Source organism: Pipistrellus kuhlii, unplaced genomic scaffold (genome assembly GCF_014108245.1).
Source record: "Pipistrellus kuhlii isolate mPipKuh1 unplaced genomic scaffold, mPipKuh1.p scaffold_m20_p_8, whole genome shotgun sequence".
NCBI classification, from domain to species: domain Eukaryota; kingdom Metazoa; phylum Chordata; class Mammalia; order Chiroptera; family Vespertilionidae; genus Pipistrellus; species Pipistrellus kuhlii.
The window spans coordinates 11750717-11776594 of NW_023425584.1; the positions used below are offsets into that span (position 1 = coordinate 11750717).

The window sequence follows — 25878 nt, forward strand, 5'->3', positions numbered from 1 at the left end:
CTCGATCCACTGGGGATCGAGCTGGCAACCCCATTCTATCCACTGAGCCAAACTGGCTAAGACTGGGTTGTTTCTTTAAACAATGTTTTCTAGTTAATCTGATCTAGCTTTACTATTTCAAAGTCCTATTTAAAAGAAGTATAAATAAAAATATTTTCTCTAAGATGGGTGATGATTCTCAGGAAATTCACCCAAATTTATGGAAGGAGTGGGGGGGGGGGGGGCAAGCGGACCTAAGCTCTGTCCCGTTTGCCTGAATGTTTGGGAGTACAATGAGCCTCCTCTTACTCGACATTGACTACACATAAAAAATGGTAAATTATTAGAGCTATACAAGCTCAAAGCTTGACACGCTATTTACTTCTAGTGCTCTGAAGAACTGTGTAGATTTTTTAAAATATATTTTATTTATTTTTTACAGAGAGGAAAGGAGAGGGATAGAGAGAAACAGGGATGAGAGAGAAACATGGGTCAGCCACCTCCTGCACACCTCCCTCTGGGATGTGCCCGCAACCAAGATACATGCCCTTGACCGGAATCGAACCCAGTCCGCAGGCCGATGGATGCTCCATCCACTGAGCCAACCCGGTTTCGGCAGATTTTACACTGCCTGCCATTCTTTAGATTCTACTTTTCTGGTACATACAATAAACAAAAAATTTCCAGCTCCACGTACACAGCCTGAAAAAGCGGGGGAGACGGCCAGTGCGCATGCTCCTTACCCGAGCCAGCCGGGCCCTCAGCAGGCGGCTAATGCGCCTGCGCGCCCGGAGCCGCCTGGCCCAGCCTGCGGGCGGGAAGCCGCCGCAGAACCCGGATGGGAGGCCTGGCGGCGCGACGGGGGCGGAGGCGGCGGCGGGCGCGCCTGTGTCACTCAGGTCCCTGCTCCGGGTTCACACCTAAGGAGCCTCCTCCTGCACCGGTTCCGGCGCCCGGAGGCTCAGCCCCGGACTAGCGGACAGTGACCTGGGGCCTGCGCCGGGCGCCTCCGGGAAGCCCGAGCGCGTCCTCCGGGCCTGCGCCTCCCGCTCCGAGCCGGGCGCGTGCAGACGGAGCGGGTCCTCCTTCCTCGCCCGGGCAGCCTCCTAAGCATCGTCCGTAAAACTCACACCAACAGGTCCTTCCTTCCTTCCTACCACTTGCGAGCGGCGCGTGCCCTCCGCGCATGCTCACAATTAGACATCCCAGCGACCCGCCAGGTAGGTACCATTGTCCTCCCCGCCCAGCCTGCCGGGGACAAAGCCGGGATCCCAGGCTTCTGCCTCCGGGGCGTTCGCTCGGCTCGTTCCTTTTCTCCCGGCGATTTGCTTTGAACTGTCAAAGGTAACGATGAAACCCCCTGCCTGCCCAGACACCCGCACCTGCCGCCGACTCACTCGCATAGACTAGATAGAAGGCGAATGGAATCTGGTTTGGAGTTTTTAGGTTTACAGCTGTGCTCCGGTGTTGTCACTGCTGAGATAGAGGGGTTAGCATTCCCCCAAATATTTCTGTTATGTGAATGGTCACCTTTTAACTGTTTTTTTCCCCCTCTCTCAATCGTAATATTTTTTCATATCTATCCTTATACTTCATAAACCTGAAAGAAAAGAAAAAACATTCCACGTTGTTATTTCAGATCTCTCATTTTGAATCTCAAAAGAAGTCTGTGTGATAGAGTTTTGGAAACTTTGGGGATCGCTTATTTATCTGGGAAATAAAGTTGTTTCTAAGGTATAGTTGAGCCTACCTTTGTATGACACCTTTGCTCATTGTTCAGGAGGGAAAAAAGAAAAAGGGAGTTGTCCTCAATTCAGAAAACTTATATGCCTATTAAAGCATTTAGACTCTTTACTTAGCAGCCTAGAATGCCTGCCAGCTAGAGACTGGCCTGAACACTCCTCTCAGTCTGACTGGATAGCAGGATATGTATCAGAATCACCTGGACAACTTTCTTTCTGATTCCTTTGTCCTACTTCTGGAGATGATTTATTGGTTCTAAGGTAGGACATGGGCATGTATGCTTTCAAAGGGGATCCCAGTGATTATGATGGGCATCTCTTGTTAGAGATTACTGTTGTAGTTACTCTTCACAAGAATTATCTAAAAATGCTTCTTTAGAACACAGATTCTGGGCCCCTATTCCAGAGCTAGAGAATGGGAATTCTCAGGGGCGCTGCCCAGGAGTCTGCATTTTAGCAAGAGACTTAGACGATTTCTTCATTTACTAACCTGGAAAACCACTGCCTTGGATTAAGCCAAATCTTAGAAATGCTGCTTATTTTCCTTTTGTGGTTCTGGCTTTTCTTAATTGCTTTTGCTGAGTGACAGTTATATGAAAAAGCATCATGAAATTGCTTGTAATTAAGAGAAATTTTTCTGAAGAATTGGTAACAAGAATAGTTAGCAGAGTTGTGTTTCTCCTAAGCAAATTGTTTTGCTTTTCTATATAAACAGTATGAATCATGTTACACTCTAGCAGCAGGAATCTCTGAGCCAAACTTGTGTCCTGCTTCTCTGTGGAGAAAGGCTTACTTGGAACTGTTTGAAGTTTTCTGCTTACATTGGAGTCAGAGCCACTCAAGGATCAAGCGGTTTTACAGACCTGTTTAATCCTTAGCTATTAAAAAGAAGTAGCCATCTGTCTGCCCTTTCTTAAAGTAGATAGTGAATTATTTCCTTCTCTATTCAGTGCTTCATCACAGGGGTGTGCATACATTATTGGCCCAAGGTGGAAGGAAAGGGTGGTAGTGAGATGCCCTTTCCGGGAGAACAAATGTACCAGATATGTTTGGAACATACATCTTTGAAAACAAATTAAGCCTTAACTACATTTTGCCAGTAGAGGACGTAAGGGTATACACAACTTGCATGAACCCAAACCCCCCATATATAACTTGCTGGCAAGTCACATATTCCAGGACTTCAACTGTGAGTTTTAGCTGTAAGATGAATTGTCATGCCGTCATGGCTTACTTTGAACTGACATCTATCTTACAGGATATTTCTTGACATGAACACAGATTGACAGGATGGCATGTGATGTGGCATTGTCTTAATTTGGTTAGCCCCTGATTTTTAATGCGTGGGTTATATTTTACTCCCAAAGCAAAATTCGGCAGCATCTCTGGAATACTACCTGAACATTTGTTGGGGGTACCATGTCGAAGAAACGCAAATGGGATGATGACTATGTTCGTTACTGGTTCACCTGTACAACGGAGGTTGATGGAACTCAGCGCCCACAATGTGTATTGTGTAACTCGGTATTTTCAAATGCTGACCTCAGACCATCAAAACTGTCTGACCACTTCAACAGACAGCATGGTGGGGTCGGTGGGCACGACCTCAATAGCCTGAAGCATATGCCCACACCATCTGACCAGAACCAAGCCGTGAAAGCACCTGGAGTTACATCTTCAGAGGATACCTTACTACAAGCATCCTATCAGTTTGCGTATTTATGTGCCAAAGAGAAGAATCCTCACACAATAGCTGAAAAATTAGTGAAACCTTGTGCATTGGAAATAGCACATATAGTTTTGGGGCCAGATGCACAAAAGAAGCTTCAGCAGGTCCCCTTATCAGATGATGTGATCCATTCAAGAATTGATGAAATGAGCAAGGATATCTTACAGCAAGTTCTAGAAGATATCAAAGCCAGTCCTCTTCAAGTGGGTATTCAGCTTGCTGAGACCACGGACATGGATGACTGCAGTCAGCTAATGGCATTTGTGCGATACATAAAAGAAAGAGAGATCGTAGAAGAATTCCTGTTCTGTGAACCATTGCAATTAACAATGAAAGGAAAGGATGTGTTCAATCTCTTCAGAGACTTCTTTTTGAAGCATAAGATAGCACTCGATGCATGTGGCTCTGTTTGTACTGATGGTGCGTCATCTATGTTAGGAGAAAATTCAGAATTTGTTGCTTGCGTGAAAAAAGAAATACCTCATATTGTGATCACACATTGCCTGTTGAACCCTCACGAACTTGTCACAAAGACATTGCCTGCAAAGCTGAGGGATGCTCTGTTTACTGTTGTAAGGGTAATAAATTTCATCAAGGGGCGAGCTCCGAATCATCGCCTGTTTCAGGCTTTTTTTGAAGAGATTGGAATTGAGTATAACGTCCTCCTTTTCCACACGGAAATGAGGTGGCTTTCCCGAGGCCAAATACTTACTCATATTTTTGAGATGTATGAAGAAATAAATCAGTTTCTTCACCACCAAAGCAGTAATTTAGTTAATGGCTTTGAAAATAAAGAGTTTAAAATTCACCTAGCCTACCTTGCAGATTTATTCAAACACCTCAATGAACTTGGCGCATCTATGCAAAGGACTGGGATGAATACAGTATCAGCTAGAGAGAAGTTATCTGCTTTTGTTAGGAAGTTTCCATTCTGGCTGAAGCGAATTGAGAAAAGAAATTTTACTAACTTTCCTTTTCTTGAAGAAATAATCGTTTCAGAGGATGAAGCAGGAAGCATTGCAGCTGAAATAACACTGCATCTGCAGCTGCTGAACAGCTCCTTCCATGGATATTTTTCTGTGGGAGATCTTGATGAAGCGAGTAAATGGATATTGGATCCATTTCTTTTTAACCTGGATTTTGTTGATGATGGTTATTTAATGAAAAATGATCTTGCTGAATTACGAGCTAGTGGCCAAATTTTAATGGAGTTTGAGACAATGAAGCTTGAGGATTTCTGGAGTGTGCAATTCACAGTGTTTCCAAACCTGGCAAAGACAGCTCTAGAAATCCTTATACCATTTGCCTCAACATACCTTTGTGAGTTGGGATTTTCAACACTTTTACATTTTAAAACAAAGTCCAGAAGCTGCTTTAACATGAGTGATGACATTCGTGTGGCTATTTCCAAAAAAGTTCCTCGTTTCTCAGACATCATTGAACAAAAGCTACAGCTACAGCAGAAATCACTGTAAACTGCTATGCTTTTTTAATGTATAAGTTTTAATACATTCTTAATTCTGCTGTAAAATTAAGCTACCAATTCTGTTTCTTTCCTTTTATGGTCTACTGAATCCTATGATTAAAAAATTTAGCATCTTTAATTTTTAATAAGAAGAATGCAAGCAGCAGGAAAGATGTAAGTACCACTACCTAGTTGATACATAGGATTCTTCTAAGTGTCTGTCTAACCCGTTGATGTGATACATTAGAAAAGACACCAAGCACTAGAATATCCAGCTAAATGGTGCAGCATTCTAAGGAATGGAGCCAAGAAAAAAAGAGACCTCCCATAACACCCAATTCATGTTAAGAGTAAAAGTCAAAGGACAAAATGACAAACTGAGGCTTCCCATGTCTCTGAGGGCTGTTATAGGCAAGTTAATGAAATCAGAAGATGATTATGAAATGTCCTAGTGCAGTGGTCGGCAAACCGCAGCTCTCAAGCCACATGCACCTCTTTGGCCCCTTGAGTGTGGCTCTTCCACAAAATACCACGTGCAGGCGCGCTCATACAGTACGATTGAAATTTCGTGGCCCATCCACAGAAATCGATTTTCGACCTGGGCATTAGAAGTGGCGTTAGAATACTCAAGGGGCCAAAGAGCCACATGTGGCTCTCGAGCCGCGGTTTGCCGACCACTGTTCTAGTGGGAGAAAGGATGATTCTAGTTTGTATTTATTTTTAAATGTGTTCTTTGGAGTTAGTCTCAAAGAGTGTCCAGTCTTCTAGCTACCATGCTCTAAATATGACATTAATAAATATCCTAATATCCTGTTAGTCAATCTTTGTCTTCTTTTAAATTACATCAGGACTCCAAGTCAAGGAGGCTGCTAAAAAGGCAATTCCAAAGCCTTACGCTAGAGATTCTGATTTAGCAGGTTTGGGATATAAGCAAGGATCCTCATTCTTAACCAGCTTCCCAGATATTCTGTGATGGAATTGGTCGCCTGGCCTCATCTTATTTCTTTTACACTTATTTTTCCTTTATCCCAGTTTTCTCTTTTGTTTTATATTTTCGTATATTTTTCTAACATAGTTTAAAACTTTTTAAAAATATATATTTTATTGATTTTTTTTTTTTTAAACAGAGAGGAAAGGAGAAGGATAGAGAGTTAGAAGCGTCAATGAGAGCGAAACATAGATTCACCTGCCTCTTGCACACTTCCTACTGGGGATGTGCCCACAACCAAGGTACATGTCCTTAACCAGAATCGAACCTGGGACCCTTGATTCTGTAGACCGACACTCTATCCACTGAGCCAAGCTGGTTAGGGCTGGATTAAAACTTAAACGGATCAGAGTATAAATAATAAATGAATTGACATGAAGACATTATAGTAATTAAGGGTCATCAAAAAGCCCTGTGAGCTTAAGTTGATGTACTCTTTCTAAATGATAATTTGGCAAAATAATTTTTAATTTAAATAAATTTACATTTTTATTTCAAACCTGTAGTGTTTTATCAAAGTACTGGATGCTCAAGGCTCAGGAAAAAAACAAGTCCTATAATGAAAAGCCTGGTTAGTCGGCCCTGGTTAGTATTGCTAAGTGGTGTCAGCCTGTACACCAAAGGGTCCTGGGTTGGATTCCTAGTCAAGGGCAGGTACCTGGGTTTCGGGTTCAATAGGAGTGTGGGAGGCAACCAATCAATGTCTCTCTCTTCCTCTCCCCCACCTTCCACTCTTTAAAAAAGTGGATGGAAAAATATCTTTGGGTGAGGATTAACAAAAAGAAAAGAAAAAAAAAGAAAAGCCTCAATCTCCTTCCCACCCAGTTGCCTTAACCATTTCTGCTTTACCTTTCTGTGGTTCCACCCATATAGCTAAGAAATATGTTTATACCAAACACATACGCCAGTTTTGATTTATCAGCTTTAGAATTTATATATTGACTGCTCTAGATAATAGGTAAGGATTGAATTTCTAAAGCATCCATCTCCTCTCCTGCTACTCTTAATTTTTTATTATTATTATGACACTAATTTTAGTTCCTCTATTGATTATTCATAGCTCTTTGAAGATTGTTCCCTCTAGGGATTTATCGCATGGGGATAAAGAATCGGGGACTTCCACAAAGTTTTATTTATGAGGTGGGTGATCACAGCATTTTATAATAGTGAAAACTTGGGGGAAGGAGGGAACTAGAAGGGAATGGAATGTGACTACCACTTGAAAACTGTAAATTTATATTGTCTACACAAAACTAAACATTATCACCATTCAGCAAAATACTTGTGTCAATAAATACATGCCTTCTTTCATTTTAAAATATAGTTACAAAGTATGTCTTTATTTTTCCTAGTGTAATCTAATGTCAAAAACAGTTGGGAAAATTTCCAAAGTTAATAAAAAAAAAAATCTGAATGAGTATGTATAATGCTTGATATGTTGGCATGATGAGGCTGGCTCTCAAAGTGTGAAAACTGAACATTTAAAAATTGGTTTCTACTGCAACTGAAACTAATGCTCATGCCAGGGTGAAGAGCCACTGCAGAGATGATACAGCAATAGGAAGCTGAAGAGGAAGAAGCAAGTCCCTCTCTACCCCTCCCTCTGGATTTACATTACCTCTCTTGCATCACTTATTTGCATAGCCTTACAGAAATCTAGGTGATGGAGAAAGGTACTCATTGGGATTATAATCTCAACATCTCAAAGCAGATTATAGAAAGTATAGAAGGATGGATTTGAAGATGAAAGACAATAATTTAACCAGCACATTCTACCCCTTTGGCTATTTTAGCATCCATTCAGCCCTTTCTATCCATATTTGAATTTCTATACAATAAACATAACTTTGTGGGGGGGTGTAAGGTGTAACTATTCTTTGTACAAATAAGGAGACACAAAGTCTCAACTCACTCAAATTTAATAGCAGTCCCGTTAATCTGTTACCTAAAAACCAGCCCCAACAACCAAGTTTGTTTTTGTTTTGAGGGGGGGCAGATGTAGAGGAGATCTCTAGGTATAAATCACCTCTCTGTTAAAATAAACAATGATAACAAACTGGTACAAACCACCCTGAAATTCTTTAGAAACTTGGTTACAAAACACCACCATTCATCAGGATGTATCATGCCTTAACCAGGCCAATTTCAGACCCCTTGGCATTACAGCACATGCCCAGAATGGTCAGTGACAATCTCAACTTCCAATTCAGTTGAACCATTGTTACATCCTCTGGTGAACCAAGATTTCCAAACCATGAGTTCAGACCTGCACCAAGGGGAAGCAAAAATTATTTAAGTTATTAGATACAATAGTCAAAGTCACTCCCACATCTAACACTTGATTCCTGGACCAATGCATTCTGTCTTGGAAATGAAACAAAACCATACTCGTCGGTTACCAACTCAAAGCACATATTGCATCCTACAAGATTGAACCTTATTCTGTTAGGTTATTTTTTTCCCAACAGCAAGTGTCTGATTCTTAAGTAGACCAATCTATCATTCAAACAAGACCAGGTTTTTCTGGGTGATGAAGTACATGACAAGACCAATAAATTACACAGGAAACAATTTGTTTCCACACTCTGTTATGGAATAAATGTGTCCACCCTAAAATTCGTATGATAAAACGTAACCCCCAATGAGATGGTATTTTGAGGAGGGGCCTTTGGAAGGTAATTAGGGTTAGATGAGGTCATGAGGATGGGACCCTGGCCGGATGAGATGAGTGCCTTCATTAGAGACAACAGAGAGCTTGCTGTCTCTCTGGAGTATAAAGGAGGTCATATGAACACAAGTTAAGAGAAGAGGTTTCAGAATGAAAGCTACTTTGCCATACCTTGATCTTGGATTTCCCAGCTTCTAAAACTATAGGAAATAATGTTTACTCAGTCTATGTATTTTGTTATGGCACTCTAAGCAGAATAGCACACACTCCTTTGCTAATCCCTGATGAGATGCAATTGGTACATGATACATGACAGTTGGCAAAAGTACTAAAAGCAATCCTTATCCAGGTTATGTGTCTTTTCCAGTGAGAGTGAATTGCTGCCCATTCCATGATAGAAGGGGTAGAATACAATTAGCTTGCTGCCAAGTGCCCATATCAAGGCTGAGTGTTGGTCTCTGCTCTCTGCTGTTAGCAGGTCAGGCACTCAGGTCAGTCTTGGTGAGGAGAAGTCCACGTTGATGACCCTGTGATAAGCCTCCATCCTTGCCAGCATGACCACTCTTTACAGGGGCCTGTTGAGCAATTGTTAGGAATGCTGGAGAAAGACTAATAGCTATGAAATATATCATCGTGTCCTCACAATTATTAAGAGCCTCCTCTGTTAAGTTCAGCAAAACCATCAGAAAGTCCCCAAACCAAAGTCACCTGTCACAGGAGACCCATATGTGCCTTAGTATTCCTGTCACTCTTGGTTATTTGCTAAGAGCAGTCCAGGTACAGTGATGAATTTCAGAGTGTAGTAGCTTGGACTCATGGGTAATTATATTTCCTATAGCTGTATGCCGGCACAGTACATTATTATGATTACACAGTGTCCTTTGATTTCAGAAGGAAGAGTTAGAAACATCAATAATGAGAGAGAATCAGTGATTGGCTACCTCCTGCTCACCCCACACTGGGGACTGAGCCTGCAACCCTGGCATATGCCCTGACCAGAAATTGAACTGTGATCTCCTGGTTCATAAGTCGATGCTCAACCACTAAGCCACACTGGCTGGGCTGTCTCTGAATTTGCAGCTACAAGAGATTTGAGATACCGTATTTTTCCGTGTATAAGATTCCCCCATGTATAAGACACCCCCCCCCCCCCTTGGCAATCCAAAATTAAGAAATCAACATTTTAAACATTTTGTTGGTTTTCCTCGAAAGGCCTTCTTTTTTGGCATCTTAAGGAGTTGTTCTTCCTGTTTTCTCCACTGTCTGATCATACACTCAGTGGGAGGAGGTCCAAATTGTCTCTATGCAGCTCCATTTCTCATGCTCTTTTGCATAGCTGATTATATACAGTTTGAATTTTGCAGAGTAAGACAGTTGCTTACTGGTTACTTGTCTTTTTATTTTTTGACATCTTTATGGGCTCAGAACACTCAGGTCCCTGTTGCATCTGCACACTCTTCTTTTCCACGTTCAATTATGGCATCAGCTGTTGTCAGCAACAATAAGGCTAGTGATTGGAGGAGGACTCTTTGACAAGGTATGGGCAGCTACGTACCCACGTGGCTCCCTCCTCGGCTGACTTCATGTATAAGATGCCCCTCGATTTTCAATCTAACGATTTTAGAAAAAAATAGCATCTTATACACGGAAAAATACAGTACTTTGAGGACTCCCCCACCCCATAGAATCTCTATTGCTCTCTGACTGGGACTTGAGCTGAGATATTAGAGAGTTGAGTGTGTCCTTTCTGTGTGCACACCAGGGCAGTCAGAAGGAGCCACCTGCCCCAGTCCTTGTAGTCATCATTGCTCCCAGCAGCCACTCGGTCCCTCAGGACACCTAGTTCAGGAGGCTTTTCATCACAGTGATTTATCAGTGCCACTGGATATCACATTTCCATGACAAGGAGCTCAACATTACATTTAAGTCTAAAGACAAACCCCTACACCTGAGAAAATGTCATTTGTGAGGATCTGTTTCCTGAGATTCCTGGTAAAAACTTCTGATCAGTCAATGTTCAGTCAGGAGACACAAACTTCTCCAGTCATAACAGCTAACAGATAAAAAATTTCTTTCTAGCTGCTAGCCACATTTCACATCTTCAGTTTCATCATGCCTCATTTTCTTAGTCTGGGATTTCTGCTTTTCTTCCAAGCCAAAAGGCAGGGTTAGACCTTTACTTCTAATATTTCCTCCTGAAATGATGTTAGGAAAGCCCTCGTTTCTCCACTCATCGAGAGACTGCTTGTTCTAAGCTTGATTCTGTAAAGCAGGAGCCTCCAGCCCTTCTCAGTGGGACTTTTCCTCAAATCAAACGTCTGTTCATGTCGGATCCTCACAGTTGAGTTGTGAAACCTCATCAAGAACTTATTGCATCAGATTCCAAAACGAGGTCTCCCCAACTGGGGGCCCTTCAAGTTACATCTGGAAACGAGCTGGATCTTTTCTGGGTCATTTCCCGTTGAATGTGAATCATGTCTATTTTGGTCTGACTTCGTTTGTACTGGGGCTCTAGCTGGCTCAGGGCTTTAACTCTCATGAAACCTTAGACCAGAAAAGCCTCTCAGAACTCCCTGGTTCTTTTTCTTCCCAGGAAAACTGCTCTGCCCAACTAAATATGTCCTCTAGAAGGAACCTGTGGCTGGGCCAGATCCGCACTCACAGCCCAACTCTGCCCCTAACTCCCTGTGAAACCCTGGGAAGATGGCCCGCCTCTGTGCCTTGGTTCCTTCAGCTGTACAATGGGAGAAATGTTTGTCCCAAACCTGGAAGATTGGAACAGCCTGCTCTTTGAAACGTGTGTTTTTTATTTATTTTTTAAAATATATTTTATTGATTTTTCTTACAGAGAGAGATAGAGAGCTAGAAACATCGATGAGAGAGAAACATCGACCAGCTGCCTCCTGTACACCCCCCACCAGGGATGTGCCCGCAACCAAGGTACATGCCCTTGACCGGAATCGAACCTGGGACCCTTCAGTCCGCAGACCAACCCTCTACTGCTGAGCCAAACCGGTTTCGGCAGAAATGTGTGTTTTTTAAATGCAAGTATATAATACTTGAGGGTTTATGATTACTAACTCTCTAAACTAGGGGTGTCGAACTCAATCAGAGAAGGGGCCAAAATCTAAAATCCAGCCTAAATCGCGGGCCGAATGGTTTACTGAACAGTCATAAACTGTCATTGTGATGGAAACGCAGCGGAGTGCAGTGATGACAGCGCGGTGCAGGCCACATTGCAAGGCCTGGCAGGACGGATTTGGCCCGCGGGCCTTGTGTTTGACACATGTGCTCTAAACTCTCTGCCATATCCGCAGATCCAGCTTATCCATAAGAGCAAAGGAAGAATGTCCAAGAAATGGAATACAGCATGAACTTTGTTTTAATCCTCACCTGAGGGTATTGCGTTTTTTTCTTAATTGATTTTTAGAAAAAGAGAGACACTTTTTAAAAAATTTTATAGAGGGAAGGGGTGTCCATAACTAATAGACTTTCATGGTTTTTAAAAAAATAAACTGTTCCAAAAGTCAAACAGTGAAAAATATCTCCCTCTTGCCACTGTGTTCCAGTTCCCCAGTCAGAGACAGTGTCTTGTATCGTGGTTTTTTTGTACACCCTCTGGAGCTTGATTATACTCCTACATCCATGTATTTGTGTGTTTTCCTCACCTCCTCTTCATGTAACCTGCATGGTATTAAATGAAGCACACTGTTTTCTCACTATCTTAAAAATAATTCCATAATAGTACATAGAGGTCTGCCTCTATTACTTAATTAGTCCTCTATTGCTAGACATTTTGACTGTTTACAGTCTTTTATCAGTTCAAACAAGGTTGCCAAGTCATCCTCATACTCCCAGGATAAGTTACAGGAAATAAAACAGCTATGTCAAAAATAAATCGTGTATGTTTTCATTTTTATAAATTTGCCAAGTTCAGCTGTCATCTTGCTGCATTTAAGTGACAACATTCACTCCAACATCAGCCTTTCTGTGGAATGGCAGCAAGTCCTCTCCATGTACAGCTGTCTCCAGTACTGCGATATTAGCGAGACTGCGCCTGGGAGGATCTCATGCTGGAGAGCCTCCAGCCCCAAAGCCCCTCGATGAAAGTAAATATTGACAGCGTGGGTTGTGACCATTAGCTGTTGGGAATGTTCAACAGCCATTTTAAACACGCTTTTATACCAAAATCAGAGTAAAGAAAATGTTGCAAAAAGGCCAACAGGAAGGTCTACATTTATTGTAAAAAGTATTACATAGGTCCTTTTTCCTCTTCTAGCCCGCTCCTATCCACCCCCCAAACACCCCCCAGGCCTTCACCACCCCATTGTCTGTGTCCACGTGTTATGCTTCCCATCCACTCTCCCCTGCCTTCCCTCCGAGGTTCATCAGTCAGAATCTCTACATTTTAATAATGGGTGCAAGACAAAATGATCTTGGACTTTATCTTGACTCACAACTATCCAGTCACTGAAGGTCTCTGGACCTTTGTCCTTGTGTGTGAAATGAAGACTACAGAAGAAGTTATTTCCCAGGACCCTTCCTGTTTTGAGACGCTGAAGATTCAGATGGAATGAAGGTCAGGGGCACTTGTCCTCCCAACCACACTGTATTCAAAAAGCAAGAGATGTTGCAAATCAGTACAGTATTCATATCTAAATCGGTGGTACAGTTGGGCAGTGATGAGTTGGTAAACAGGCTGAGGACTGAGTTGCGGGGAAGACAGCCTTGATTTGTAACATTTGCTAATTTGTAACAAAACTGGAAAACGCTGAAACCCGGTTTGACTCAATGGATAGAGGGTCGGCTTGGGGACTGAAAGGTCCCGGGTTCGATTCCGGTCAAGGGCATGTACCTTGGTTGCGGGCACATCCCCAGTAGGAGGTGTGCAAGAGGCAGCTGATCGATGACTTTCTATCATCGATGTTTCTAACTCTCTATCTCTCTCCCTTCCTCTCAGTACAAAATCAATAAAATATATATTTTTTAAAAAAACTGGGAAACCATCCACCCCTCATTCTTCTGTTTACTCCTCCAGGAGACATTTATTAAATGCTTGCTGGGTGCCTAGTGTGGCACCACTGCCTTTTCCTATACTTTTCATTAACCATTTTCTTACCAGCAAGAAGGAGCAGGCCAGAAATTTCAACATGTCACAGTGGAGCCCTCAGGGTAGCACATGGAGATTCCTAGAACTGGGCCAGAGTTGGTGAGGCCAGCAAACCCTTTTCTTCTGGGGAGGAGAAAGGGGAGGGTTGAGAGGCAGGGGCACCTGCCCACACTCTTATGTATGCGCACACATCTGGACAAAATCCACACCAAGGCTCACATACATATAACACTCTGAACGAGCCACTGCACAAACAGGTGCCCACAGATACCATGCACATACATACTGGTACGTCGTTATGCATACTCATGTACACATTAAGCATGTACCCAACGCACAGATATCCAGACACTACTGTGTACACCCAGCAACTGACTTACACGCCGGTCGCACACCAGGCTGCAAAAGTAGACACGTGGACGTGCAAGTAGTGGACGTGCATACATAGGCACTCACCCATGTACACACACACACACACACATCCGCGATTCTCACAAGTACACGCACAGTCAGTACACCGAGAAATGTACTCCATTGTAAGCGTCAAGCCCACCCGCACCCTCATATCTACAGCGATATCAATGCTCACGCGCAAGCAACACATACCCATACGCTTGCAAACGCCTGGTGACAATCACTTTGGTGCACACAAACCTCCGAATACACTGACAGGTTCTACACACGGAGAGAGGAGAGATGCATCGGTACCCCCAAGTGGCCACCAGCGCTTCAAGTTTTTTGCAAACCAGCTCGGAAGGGAGAGCCCTGTGCAGCGGGCCGGCCCACGTGACCGGGAAGGCGCTCCGCGGTGACGGGATGGGAAAAGTATGCCGGGGCGGGCGCGGGGCGGCTGCTGGGGCCGCGGGAGGCGGGAGGCGGGAGGAGGGAGGAGGGACGCGGAGCGAGGCCGACAGCCTGGTCGCTCCGGAGGCTCCCGGACGCGGGGCAGCGAGGGTGAGTGTCCTCCGGCTGCCCACTCCCTGGGGAAAGGGCGGGCGGGGAGTGGAGGGGAGGATGCGTGGGAGTCGGTGGGAGTGGGAGGACCGCGAACGCCCCTCCTTTGCAGGCCGGGCAGCCCTCGGATTCCTACCTCTTGACCTCCTCCTTCGGGAGTATATTTACTATGAATTCACCTTTCCTGAGCGCCTATAAGATTGTTTAAAATGACATGTGCCCCTGGTTCACCTGTGATAGTTTTGTACCTCTAGCGCCTATTCCGTGCCAGGCCCGACTCGCCCTCTGCAGCAGGCTGTTTCATCTCCATGACAACAGCTTCTCTGCCTCTGCAAAAGGGGAACCGGGCTGAGAGGGGTTAACGGCTTGCTCAGGGCTGAACACCTGGTAACTGGTGGCAAAGGGATTTGAGCCCTGGTGAGTCTGAGTCCAATACCCGAGCTAACAATCCTCGCTGACATTCATCGAGTGCATTACCTCATTTACTCTTTACAGCATTTAATTAAATGCATATTATACAGACCCGCAAACTAAGCTCAAAAGGTACTAAGCGGCAAGCTGAGATTTGCACCCAGTTCTAAACAACTCTTGTCACGCCCCATGCTCCCCCAAACTTTGTTCTTTCTCCATCCCCATCGCCACTGGCCCCATGGCAGGACTGGATGGCAGCTGAATGTCGCGGGCGCCCCCCCCCCCGCCCCCTCCCACCGTGTCTCCCACCCCAGGCCTCTCCCCTAACACCGTGGGTGCTTTGCACAACCTCAGTGTGGTCCTCCTCTGTTCTCTTACAACAAAACTCCTGCCCAGAGCCTTCAAGAGTCCCCTTCTTAAACTGGTTATCTCCCGGAGACACCCCCGCCCCTAAAATCCCTGCCACACTAAGCCAGTAGCAATAGTGTCAACAGTGTCCTATATATATCAACTCAAGGCTGGTCTCAGCGCTGTTTGAAGTCTGTCCTCTCCCATTCTCCCTTTCTACACCCCCACAGTTCTCCTCTGACTTACTCTGTTATCTGGCCATTATATCCATCATGCCCACTCTCTGCTGTCTACTGTCAGAGCATCCACACTTTCACAACTTCACTCCTGCCCTTCCTTCTTACTCCTCAAGTGCAGCACACTCTGTTTCTTCCAGAGTCTGCCTTCCCTCCAGCCCCTAACAGGGACACCAGTCTTGCATGCCTTCTAATCCTTCAACGTTAGGGTTACCTTTGGTTTTAAATGACATAAAACTAACAATGTTTATCGTAACAAATTCAGACACTTCAAAAAGGTAGAAAGTGAAAAGTAAAAGCCCATATACCTCCCAATTCTGAAAGGTAACCCCTTTAAACAAGATGGTGTGTCCTTTTGGAAATTTCACATATATGTATATATTTGAGTGTCTATCTTTTTTTTTTTTAACTCAAAGATAAGCATACTTTACATTCCATGCTGCAACTTGCCTCTTTCTCTCTGTGTATCTTGGTCATCTCTCCATATCTGCAGATACGGACTCACTTTGTTTTTATAACAGTGTCTTAGTGTGTCATTGTACCAAGGAATCGGGATTTGGTTCACAAGTCTGAGGTCATCTTTGAAGCTATTCTCCCTCCATTCAGCAAATTCCCCCAAGAAGTTACTTCTTTCTCTGCAAGTCCCTGCATTCCTCCCTATCTTGCTGTTCTCTCATCCTCATCTGCTGAGTGGACACAGATGACTGGACCTTCTTCTCCACCGTCCCAGTCTGTGATGATCCCGAATGTTCACTGCAGGTAATGGAGTGCATACGCTCTCAGCTCCCCGCACGCCCTCCTCAGGAAGGCCTGCCACTGGCTTTGCCGCTGTGAGATGAGCTCCTCTTACCATATGCCAAACCTTATTCTAGGAGCATTATAGCCTCATAACAACCTTCTAACGTAGCTACGGTCACTGCCATCCCCATTTTGGTGAGGACCAGGCTGAGGGAAAGAGGGTAAGTCATTTGTAAAAGGCCCCACAGCTAGTTCGTGGGATTTCAACCCAAGCAGCTATGCTCAGAGCAGAGGCAGTAGCTGCCATGTGGCTGTCGGGCACTTGAAATGTGGCTGGTCTGGCCCCAGCCAGTTTGGCTCAATGGATAGAGCTTCCACTTGTGGACTAAAGAGTCCTGTGTTCTGTTCCAGTCAAGGGCATGTACCTCCGTTGCAAGTTCGATCCCTAGTTTGGGTGCATGTGGCAGGCAACCAATCGATATGTCTCTCTCACATAAATGTTTCTCTCTCCCTCTCCCTTCTACTCTCTTTAAATATTATTGGGGGAGGAAATATCCTTGGGTGAGGATTAACAAAAAATTTTTTAAAGTAATAATAAAAAAGTAATGTGGCGAGTCTGAATTAAGATATGCTGCAGGTATAAAATACACACCAGGTTTCTAAGACTTAGTGTCAATTCAAGAATGTGAAATACCTCATTAATAATTTTTACATTGATTACATGTTGAAATGATGATGTTTGAGATATATTAGTCTACCATATTTTTTAATATATTTTATTGATTTTTTTTCTATTTTTTTATTAAATTATTATCTGTGTACATATTTTAACATTGCCCCCCCATACATACCTATTTTATTGATTTTTAATAGAGAGGAAGAGAGAGGGATAGTTAGAAACATCGATGAGAGAGAATCATTGATCAGCTGCCTCTTGCACACCCCCTACTGGGGTTGTGCCCGCAACCAAGGTACATGCACTTGACCAGAATCGAACGTGGGACCTTTCAGTCCACAGGCCAATGCTCTATCAACTGAGCCAAACCGGTTTCGGCCCAACATATATTTTTAAAATTAATTTCACCTACTTTTAAAAAAACCTTTTTAATGTGCCTATAAGATTGTTTAAAATGACATGTGACCTCATGTCATATGCCTGTTGGACAGCACTGCTCAAACACGGTCCCCAGCCCTCTGATCTGCTGCTTGGAGAAGCTGGACACAGAGCTCTGAACCGCCTCAGGCCTCCTTCCCTCAGCTCACATCTGGCCCATCAGCTTCCTTCTTCTCGCTCACTGCAGTGCTGGGCAGGTCCAAAGCTTGATGGCTTTGGCCTCAGCCACCCCGAAGCCTGACTTTGGGCCTCACTGCACAGGACACAGGGCCCAAAGGGGTGGGGTCTACGCCTTCCGCGTCACAGGCCGCATTGGCTGGTTCCCAAGGATTTGGGGTAATAATACAGTGGCCACCAGACTGACTGCAGGCGTGCTCTCGGGAGTGCCACTGGGACGAACCCTGTGAGGTCATGGCTCCTGAGACCTCACTAGGTCATGGTTTGGCCTTGGACCTCTTGTCTAGACTGAGCCAGAAATAGGGGTGGAAAGAGAGAAAACAAATATTTTCTGGGCCTTTTGACAAGCGAATCCCATGACTTCTAATGGTCTGCATTTTGACTCTGGATGCTGGAGTGTTACCAAAGAGGCATCCATGTGGGGACCCCAGGAAAGGGGTGTAGGTGAGCGCTGTGTGAGCCACTTCAGCAGCCGCTCTGTCCTCCAGGCAGAAAAAATATCCTTGGGTGAGGGTCTCAGCTCTTCAAGTGAAGCTAGACAGGGCTGTTTCCAATTTGCTTCCTGGAATCCGGGGAGGGCATGGGGTGTTTGTCATTATAGAATTTGCACTCCCATTAAAGCCAATTTTGGGAGCATTTCATCTGCAAGTAGGCCCCACCCCATTCCTACCACCAGACCTTTCTCCCCCCCAGTTGGGTCAGATTCAGGTATCCTCTCCTAATCACAACGAGACCTCCCTGTGAAATATTCCGGAGGGGGGGGAGGCCTAGTGTGAGGGCAGGGCTGTGTGCCGTTAGTTCAGCTGCAGTTGGCGGCAATTACAATATTAAACAAGGCCCTAACTTTTGTATCACGTTTTGCTTTCAACATCCATTATCTTGTTGGATTCTCAGAACAGCCCAGTAAGGCAGACCGGGTGAGTGTTATTATCTCCACCTGGTAGGTGAGGAGATAAGAGGAAATGACTTTTCTAAGTCACGTGACCAGTGAGTTACGGAGCTAGGACATGCCCCCAGTCTTCCCAATCCAAGCCCAGTCATCTCCCTGGGCTTCCCTCAGTCGCCAAGTGTGGCTTTGTTACCCGCAGGTTTACTGAAATCGTTGGATCCTGTTGCTCTTTATTTTATTTTATTTTTTATATATTTTATTGATTACAGAGAGGAAGAGAGAGGGATAGAGAGTCAAAAACATCAATCAGCTGCCTCCTGCACACCCCCTACTGGGGGTGCACCCACAACCAAGGTACATGCCCCTGACCGGAATCGAACCCAGGATCTTTCAGTCCGCAGGCCAACGCTCTATCCACTGAGCCAAACCGGTTGCTCCTTATATGAGTGACCATTTCACTCAAGGCTGGAGCAGCTATGAGCTGAGCACGTACTGCGTTTGGGGCAGGCACTGTGCTAGACTCTGGTGACATCACACAGCAAGACGGGCAGGGCCTCTGCTTTCTGGACCTTCCTCTCCAGGGGAAAGGCACAGGCAGTTCGCAAGCCAAGAAGCAAAGAAATCTCTAACCACGACTGGAGCCACGTGCTTTGAAAGGACAACCAGGGTGGTCTGAGCAACTCAGCAGGGCAAGACTCTCCGAGGAGAGGTTGTTAGACCTGAGGCTTGAAGGAGGAGGCAGGCAGCTGTCTGAGGGCTTTGGACAGAGGAGATTAGGAACAGGGGACATTTTAGGCAGAGTTCTCCCCAACTGCTGAGCATTTACTGCATCACACACCTCGCAAGAAGCTTTGGGTACATTGTCTCATTATTTTCTTTCTTTCTTTCTTTCTTTCTTTCTTTCTTTCTTTCTTTCTTCCTTTCTTTCTTCTTTTTTTTCTCTCTCATTATTTTCTATTCCAACTCCACGTGGTAGATTTAGTATTATTTCTGTTGGACAGTTGAGGACACTTAGTGGCTGGTTTCTGGTTTCTCTTAACCACCCCTACCTACCCATGTGTCACAGCCTGATAACCAGCAGGTCAATTGTATTCACGCATAATTTACCCCTCTGATCTGCAAGGTGAGATTATTCAGAACTCAGGCCTGGCAGCCTTGCTCAAGGCCCAGACGAGGGTCCCCAGAGTTTCTACTGGTAAACCATGTTCCCATAGAGTCAGCAAAAGACAGACCACCTTCTCATGTCAGTCTGGGTGGGGGGCCCTTGGGAAGGAACCGGGAGTAAGGTGCCCTGAGGGTAGGGGAAGTGGGAGAAGGAGGAAGGCTGCCTCCCTGCCAGCTCAGGCTGGGGCCCTTCGTGCCTAACGTTTTCCCAGAACATGTGTATTTATGAATCATTAGCTACTTAACGGAGAGATGCGTTAAGAGACCGGGGAAATTACAACCAGACGGAAGAACTCCATCCAAGCCCAGCACCTCATGATTCTGTGTTTGGGGTTTAACTGTGGAACGTTTTTCCCTGTGGCAGGAATGCTGTCATGCAGCCTCCCCGAACAAAGATAATGTTTAAAAGATGAGGAAGGACCAATACTTTTCTATAATCAGTTGAATGGATATTTATGGAGCACCTGCTATATATAAAATATTTACACACCCCTCCCAGGAGTCGGGGTGGGGGTCCTGCGCTGTGGGAGGTCAAAAGGAAGAAGGGGTTAGATCTGGGTTGGGTTAGAAACACACACACACACACACACACACACACACAAAAAAAAGCCAGGAAGGGAGGAAACTTCTTTATATCAGAGAATATGGGTGTCCTTTTTTATGTAGGCCACTGCCTTGATTTCCCTTTGCTGTGGATGTTCTCAAATACTCATCAAACAAGTATTTCTTGCACACCCACTGTGTGCAGAACAGTTGGAAGCCCCAGGATATAGCAGGTTAGCTGCGGTCCCGCTCCCAAGGGGCTTCCGTTTCCATGGGAGGCACATGGGAGAGGCAGCAGGCCCAGTAGGCAGGTGAACAGGAAATGCAGCCAACACAGGTGGGCCTGCAGGGCTGAAAGGACACGGGCAGGGAGCTGGGGTCCCAAGGGAGGGCTGCCCGGCAGGCCTTGGAAGAAGCGCTATTTAGGCTGAAACAAGGGATAAGGAGCTGCAGGCCAAAGGGTGGGGTCCAGGGTTTCAGAAAGAGGGGCAGGATGGAGCTTGGTTGGAGAAGGGGTGTCTGGAGGAGCTTTGAGAGAGGGGAGAAGCTGGGATTGGGGAGTGGGGAGGATCATTTAGGGCCACATCCTCAGAGATGCTGATACTGCTCTTTGCAGCCCCAGCCAGCGGAGTAAGACCATCCAGGAAGTGATGAGGCTGAGCTGTGCTTTTCAAGGATCCCTCCGCTTCAGCTGGGAGAGTGCGGGAGGGGAGGGAGGAGGTCCTTGCAAGGTCCAGGCGTGGACTGAGCTGATGGCCTCTGGGTGTGCTCTTGATTCAGCCCCTGGAAATACCTGCTAACACTCCAGAGAGGCTCCTGATGGAGAGTCAGAGCCCAGGAGGCGGCCCACCGCTCCCAGTCATCCTGGCTAAGCTCCAGTGCGCATCTGTCAGATAACAGGAGGTTCTCTCCAAGCACCGGGATCCTGAGGGAGGAAAAACATCAGCTTACATTTCCAAAGCCGAGCGTGTGTGTGTGTGTGTGTGTGTGTGTGTGTGTGTGTGTGTGTGTAAAATGATAAAATGCACACTATCAAAGAAATCTCCCTATTGCTCTCATAGCTTTGCCACACACTTCAAGGTCCCTTCTGTCATGTGGGATATTCAGGAGGGGAAAAATCAAAGAAACGCTGACATAATGGAAAGCATGTGGACATTAGGGTCAGCCAAACCCAAGTTCAAATATAACTCCTGCCATGAACTGGTTGTATAAACATGACCAAACTGGCCTCTCTGAGCTTCACATTCCTCTTCCATAAAACAGGAAAAAAACATCAGAAGGAGGGAGTAAGGTGCAGTGGGTAAAGGGTGGTCTTCAGAGCCCCTCAGACCCGGATTCCGATGCTGTCCCCACTGTTCCAATGGTGTGACTGCGGGCAAATCGTTTGAGTTCTCAGAGACTCTGTTTCTCCCTCTGAAAATGGGAATAATTCGTTTTCCACCTCCGTGGGGTTTATTGTAAACTTCACAGAAGAGAATTCAGGTAAAGAGGGTCACTCCAAGCCTCTGTCTCAGCTCCCCTGTCTGTCACTGAAGAGGCTGGAGGAGACCATTCCTTGGGGCCCTCCCCAAAGTTTGTGATTCTGAATTTCTTTTAAAAGCCCCTGGAGCTGAAACCGGTTTGGCTCAGTGGTAGAGCATCGGTCTGCGGACTGAAAGGTCCCAGGTTCGATTCCGGTCAAGGGCATGTACCTTGGTTGAGGGCACATCCCCGGTAGGGGGTGTGCAAGAGGTAGCTGATCGATGTTACTCTCTCATCGACGTTTCTAGCTCTCTATCTCTCTCCCTTCCTCTCTGTAAAAAATCAATAAAATATATATATATTAAAAGCCCCTGGAAAGATTAACCTCTCTGAATTCCTTCGGGCCATGGCACCCCACTCCAGGTTTTCTCACCCCTTCAGTATGATGAGTATGGGGAAGGGGGGGACAGACTAGAGGGTGGGGACACAGGCTGGGAGCGAGCTATTGGAGCCTTGTTTTTCTTGGAGGTGCCCTGGGGCCAAGGAGACTCTCCTGTCCCTCCCTCTAGGTTTGGAACCAGAACCTAGTCACCCCGCCTTTATTTCCAAAAGAGTTCCTGGCACCGGTGGGAACCTCCAGGCTCCAGCTCTGAGAAATCCCTCGCTCCCTGCTGGCTCCAGAGCCCCGCTCCTCCAACTGCCCTGGCCCAGCTGTCACTGAGCATTCCCCCTGCTGTTCACAGAGGCCGGCATGGGCATGGGCCGGACAGCAGGCCCTGCTCCCTCTGGCCCAGCATGTGTGGCTGAGAGTGGGGGTCAGAGAGAGGGGATGGGGACTGACGCCCATGGCTCCCCTCTCTCCTGCCTGTCTTCATCCAGCTGTTCACAGGACTCTCCCACTGCTTCCTTCCTTTCTCCCTTGTCCAAGGTGACAACTTCCTAACCCAGTTCAAACCTGCTGGGCTGATCAGTTACTCTGACTCATTTCCCAAGATTCTCAGCAAGTCAGCAAGGGAAGGAAATGGGGAGCCTGAGGCCTGGGGGGTGTCTGGGGCACTGTTTTCCAACAGCACATCATGAGTGTAACACTCCCCCAGCATTGGCTCCATCTGCCTACCCACCTCTGCTATCATTGATGCCACCCATGCGGAGTGTGCATGTTCCCAGCTACATCATCCCGCAACTTCATTTATTTATTTATTTTTAATATATTCTTATTGATTTCAGAGAGGAAGGGAGAGGGAGAGAGGTAGAAACATCAGTGATGAAAGAGCATCATCGCTGGCTGCCTCCTGCACACACCCCACCAGGGATCAAGTCCGCAACCTGGGCATGTGCCCCGACTGGGAATCAAACCATGACCTCCTGGTTCATAGGTCAACGCTCAGTCACTGAGCCACACTGGCCGGGCTGTGCCACATATTTGAAGGAAACCATGGATCATTTCTCTCTGTGCACAGCTCCCCCCAGCCAGCTGTCACTGGGCCATAAGTCCGGCTATTCCAGAGTTCGATGGTGTGATGATGAGTGCCACACCCCAAGACCCCTCCAAGGTATATTCTGGGCCCATGACTCAGCTCATCCATGTACACTGAGTGGTCAGACTATTATGATCTCTGAATGCATAATTATCTGGCCACTCTGTGTGTGTGTGTGTGTGTGTGTATTAGAGGCCCAGTTCATGAATTCATGCATAGGTGGGGTCCGGACAGCCTGGCCAGGGGGAGGGTACATGGGTGGCTGGATGACCTGTCTGCTGGTCAAACTCCTGGTTGAGGGGACAATTTGCATATTAGCCTTTTATTATATAGGATATACACTAAGTGGCCAGATTATTATGCGCTCAGAGATCATTATAATCTGGCCACTCAGTGTATAGACTCAAGACATTGTCCAGCTACTTGTATGTGATGTAGAATAGAGCAGGAGTCAGAAATATAGTTTCTCCCAGCTACCTCTCCCCCTCTCCCCCCTTCCCCCCAGTGCTTTTCCAACTGATCCCCAGTCTGCTCAGTGGGACTCACCTGCTCCCTGCTCTCTTGCCTCCTACAGGTGACCACCATGATCCCCTGGGTGCTCCTGGCCTGTGCGCTCCCTTGTGCGGCCGACCCTCTGCTTGGTGCCCTCGCCCGCAAGGATTTCCAGAAGGGCTCCCCTCAACTTATCTGCAGCCTACCTGGCCCCCAGGGTCCCCCCGGCCCTCCAGGAGCCCCAGGGCCCTCAGGAATGGTGGGAAGGATGGGCTTTCCCGGCAAAGATGGCCAGGATGGCCAGGACGGGGACCGGGGGGACAGCGGAGAGGAAGGTAAGAGTTTAGGGGACACGAATATAAATATTTTTTATATAATCACTGGCCAAAAATGTTGTTTTGAGAGAAATGCACATTTTATAAAACATGGGTCCTAAGGACCAAGAGGCACTCTACAGGAACCATTCTGCAGGGCGTGCTGTGATTGGCGTGTGCTTACTGTGGGCCAGGCACGCTTCTAAGCACTCACATGAGTATAGAAAGAGCGTTGTGGTTTCCTTTGAACAAAACACGGGTCTGCTGCCTTCTCTTTCCTCTTCACAGGATATTTTAGAGAAGTTTTCATATAGTGCACATAAATCTGCCTCATTTTTAAAAACTCCTTCGTAGAATTGCACGTTATGGATGGACCATCCTTTTTTAATCTTTTCCCTTTGGATGGGCAATGAGTCGTTGTTCCGGTGTTTGCTGTTGGAAGCGGCACTGCACTAACCGCCCTTGCACTTGAGGGCAGGGATCTGGGCACTAGGCAAGGGGTGCACTAAGATCAATGTTTTGAGGTCAAAGGCTTCTTCCAATTCCCTCCTTAACCCACGACCAGCACAGCCCATCAAAGTTCTGTTCTGTCAGACAAACCAGACTCTTCCTCAGAAGGCAGGAAGAGAAAAGGCTGTGGCCAGGCTGGCGTGCTCAGTGGTCATGGTTCAATTTCAGGTCAAAAACACATGCCTGGGCTATGGGCTCGATCCCCAGTAAGAGGCGTGCCAGAGGCAACTGATCCATGATCCTCTCTCATCCCTGATGTTTCTATCTCCCTTTCCCTTCCTCTCTGAAATGAATAAAATATATTTTTTTTAAAGAAAGAAAAAGATGTGAATTGTGTTAGTTTTGCCCTGATCTTCATTGATTCTGGAAGGTAAGCATTTCCGTTCCCGATTTCCTGGTTTCCAGATGGGACTGGGACACGTGCCCCAGCTTCCACCGTTAGGACTTGTACCCATTTCCAGGTGGCTCCATTGCCCACTTGTTCTTCCCATCACCAAAGGCCTGTGCTCCAAAGAGGGAGAGCCAGGGCCCGCAGCCTCTGCTGCTCTCTAAGGCCCCTTCTTAACACCAGCCGCTCTGTCTTCCAGGTCCACCCGGCCGGACAGGTAACCGGGGAAAGCCTGGACCTAAGGGCAAAGCCGGGGCCATCGGGAAGGCTGGCCCTCGCGGCCCCAAAGGGGTGAGTGGTGCCCCCGGGAAGCACGGCACACCGGGCAGGAAGGGGCCCAAGGGCAAGAAGGGCGAGCCGGGCCTCCCGGGCCCCTGCAGCTGCGGCAGTGGCCAGGCCAGGTCGGCCTTCTCGGTGGCCGTGACCAAGAGCTACCCACGGGAGCGGCTGCCCATCAAGTTCGACAAGATCCTGATGAACGAGGGCGGCCACTACAACACGTCCAGCGGCAAGTTCATCTGCAGCGTGCCGGGGATCTACTACTTCACCTACGACATCACGCTGGCCAACAAGCACCTGGCCATCGGCCTGGTGCACAACGGCCAGTACCGCATCCGGACCTTCGACGCCAACACGGGCAACCACGACGTGGCCTCGGGCTCCACCATCCTGGCCCTCAAGCAGGGAGACGAGGTCTGGCTGCAGATCTTCTACTCCGAGCAGAACGGGCTCTTCTACGACCCGTACTGGACCGATAGCCTCTTCACCGGCTTTCTCATCTACGCCGACCAGGAGGGCCCCAACGAGGTGTAGCCAGGCCGGCGCTCCGTCTCCGGGGAGGGCTCTCACTCCCGGTCCAGTGCTCACAGAGCGAGACCCCCGCACTGTCTGCTGGGGCCGGGAGTCGGGAGCTTCTGGACTCGGGCCGACCTCCTCTGCCCCCTTTTTCTCCATCATTAAATCCAAGCTTTTTTATTCAT

General features: G+C 46.6%; 2 protein-coding genes across 5 annotated transcripts; both read left to right on the forward strand.

Moving 5' to 3' along the window:
- Positions 1 to 1075: 1075 nt before the first annotated feature.
- ZBED8 (zinc finger BED-type containing 8) lies at positions 1076 to 5221 on the forward strand. The gene is made up of 2 exons (XM_036423573.2): positions 1076 to 1199; positions 3089 to 5221. Exon 2 carries the CDS (start codon positions 3141 to 3143, stop codon positions 4923 to 4925), a length of 1785 nt encoding a protein of 594 aa, XP_036279466.1. The 5' UTR covers positions 1076 to 1199; positions 3089 to 3140; the 3' UTR covers positions 4926 to 5221.
- Positions 1092 to 25878, forward strand: C1QTNF2 (C1q and TNF related 2). 4 transcript variants are annotated; one of them, XM_045576402.1, is made up of 3 exons: positions 1092 to 1199; positions 23769 to 24021; positions 25098 to 25878. In XM_045576402.1, exons 2-3 carry the CDS (start codon positions 23778 to 23780, stop codon positions 25709 to 25711), a joined length of 858 nt encoding a protein of 285 aa, XP_045432358.1. In that variant the 5' UTR covers positions 1092 to 1199; positions 23769 to 23777; the 3' UTR covers positions 25712 to 25878. The 4 variants fall into 4 exon arrangements, with proteins under 4 accessions (XP_045432358.1, XP_045432357.1, XP_036279469.1 ...); XM_045576401.1 differs by lacking the exon at positions 1092 to 1199 and adding an exon at positions 14483 to 14506; XM_036423576.2 differs by lacking the exon at positions 1092 to 1199 and adding an exon at positions 14507 to 14635.

Coding starts and splice junctions, on each gene's coding strand:
- ZBED8 (XM_036423573.2), top strand. CDS start 3,141: ATGTCGAAGAAACGCAAATGGGATGATGACTATGTTCGTTACTGGTTC.
- C1QTNF2 (XM_045576401.1), top strand. Junction 24,022..25,097: donor GGGGGACAGCGGAGAGGAAG/GTAAGAGTTTAG, acceptor TCTGTCTTCCAG/GTCCACCCGGCCGGACAGGT.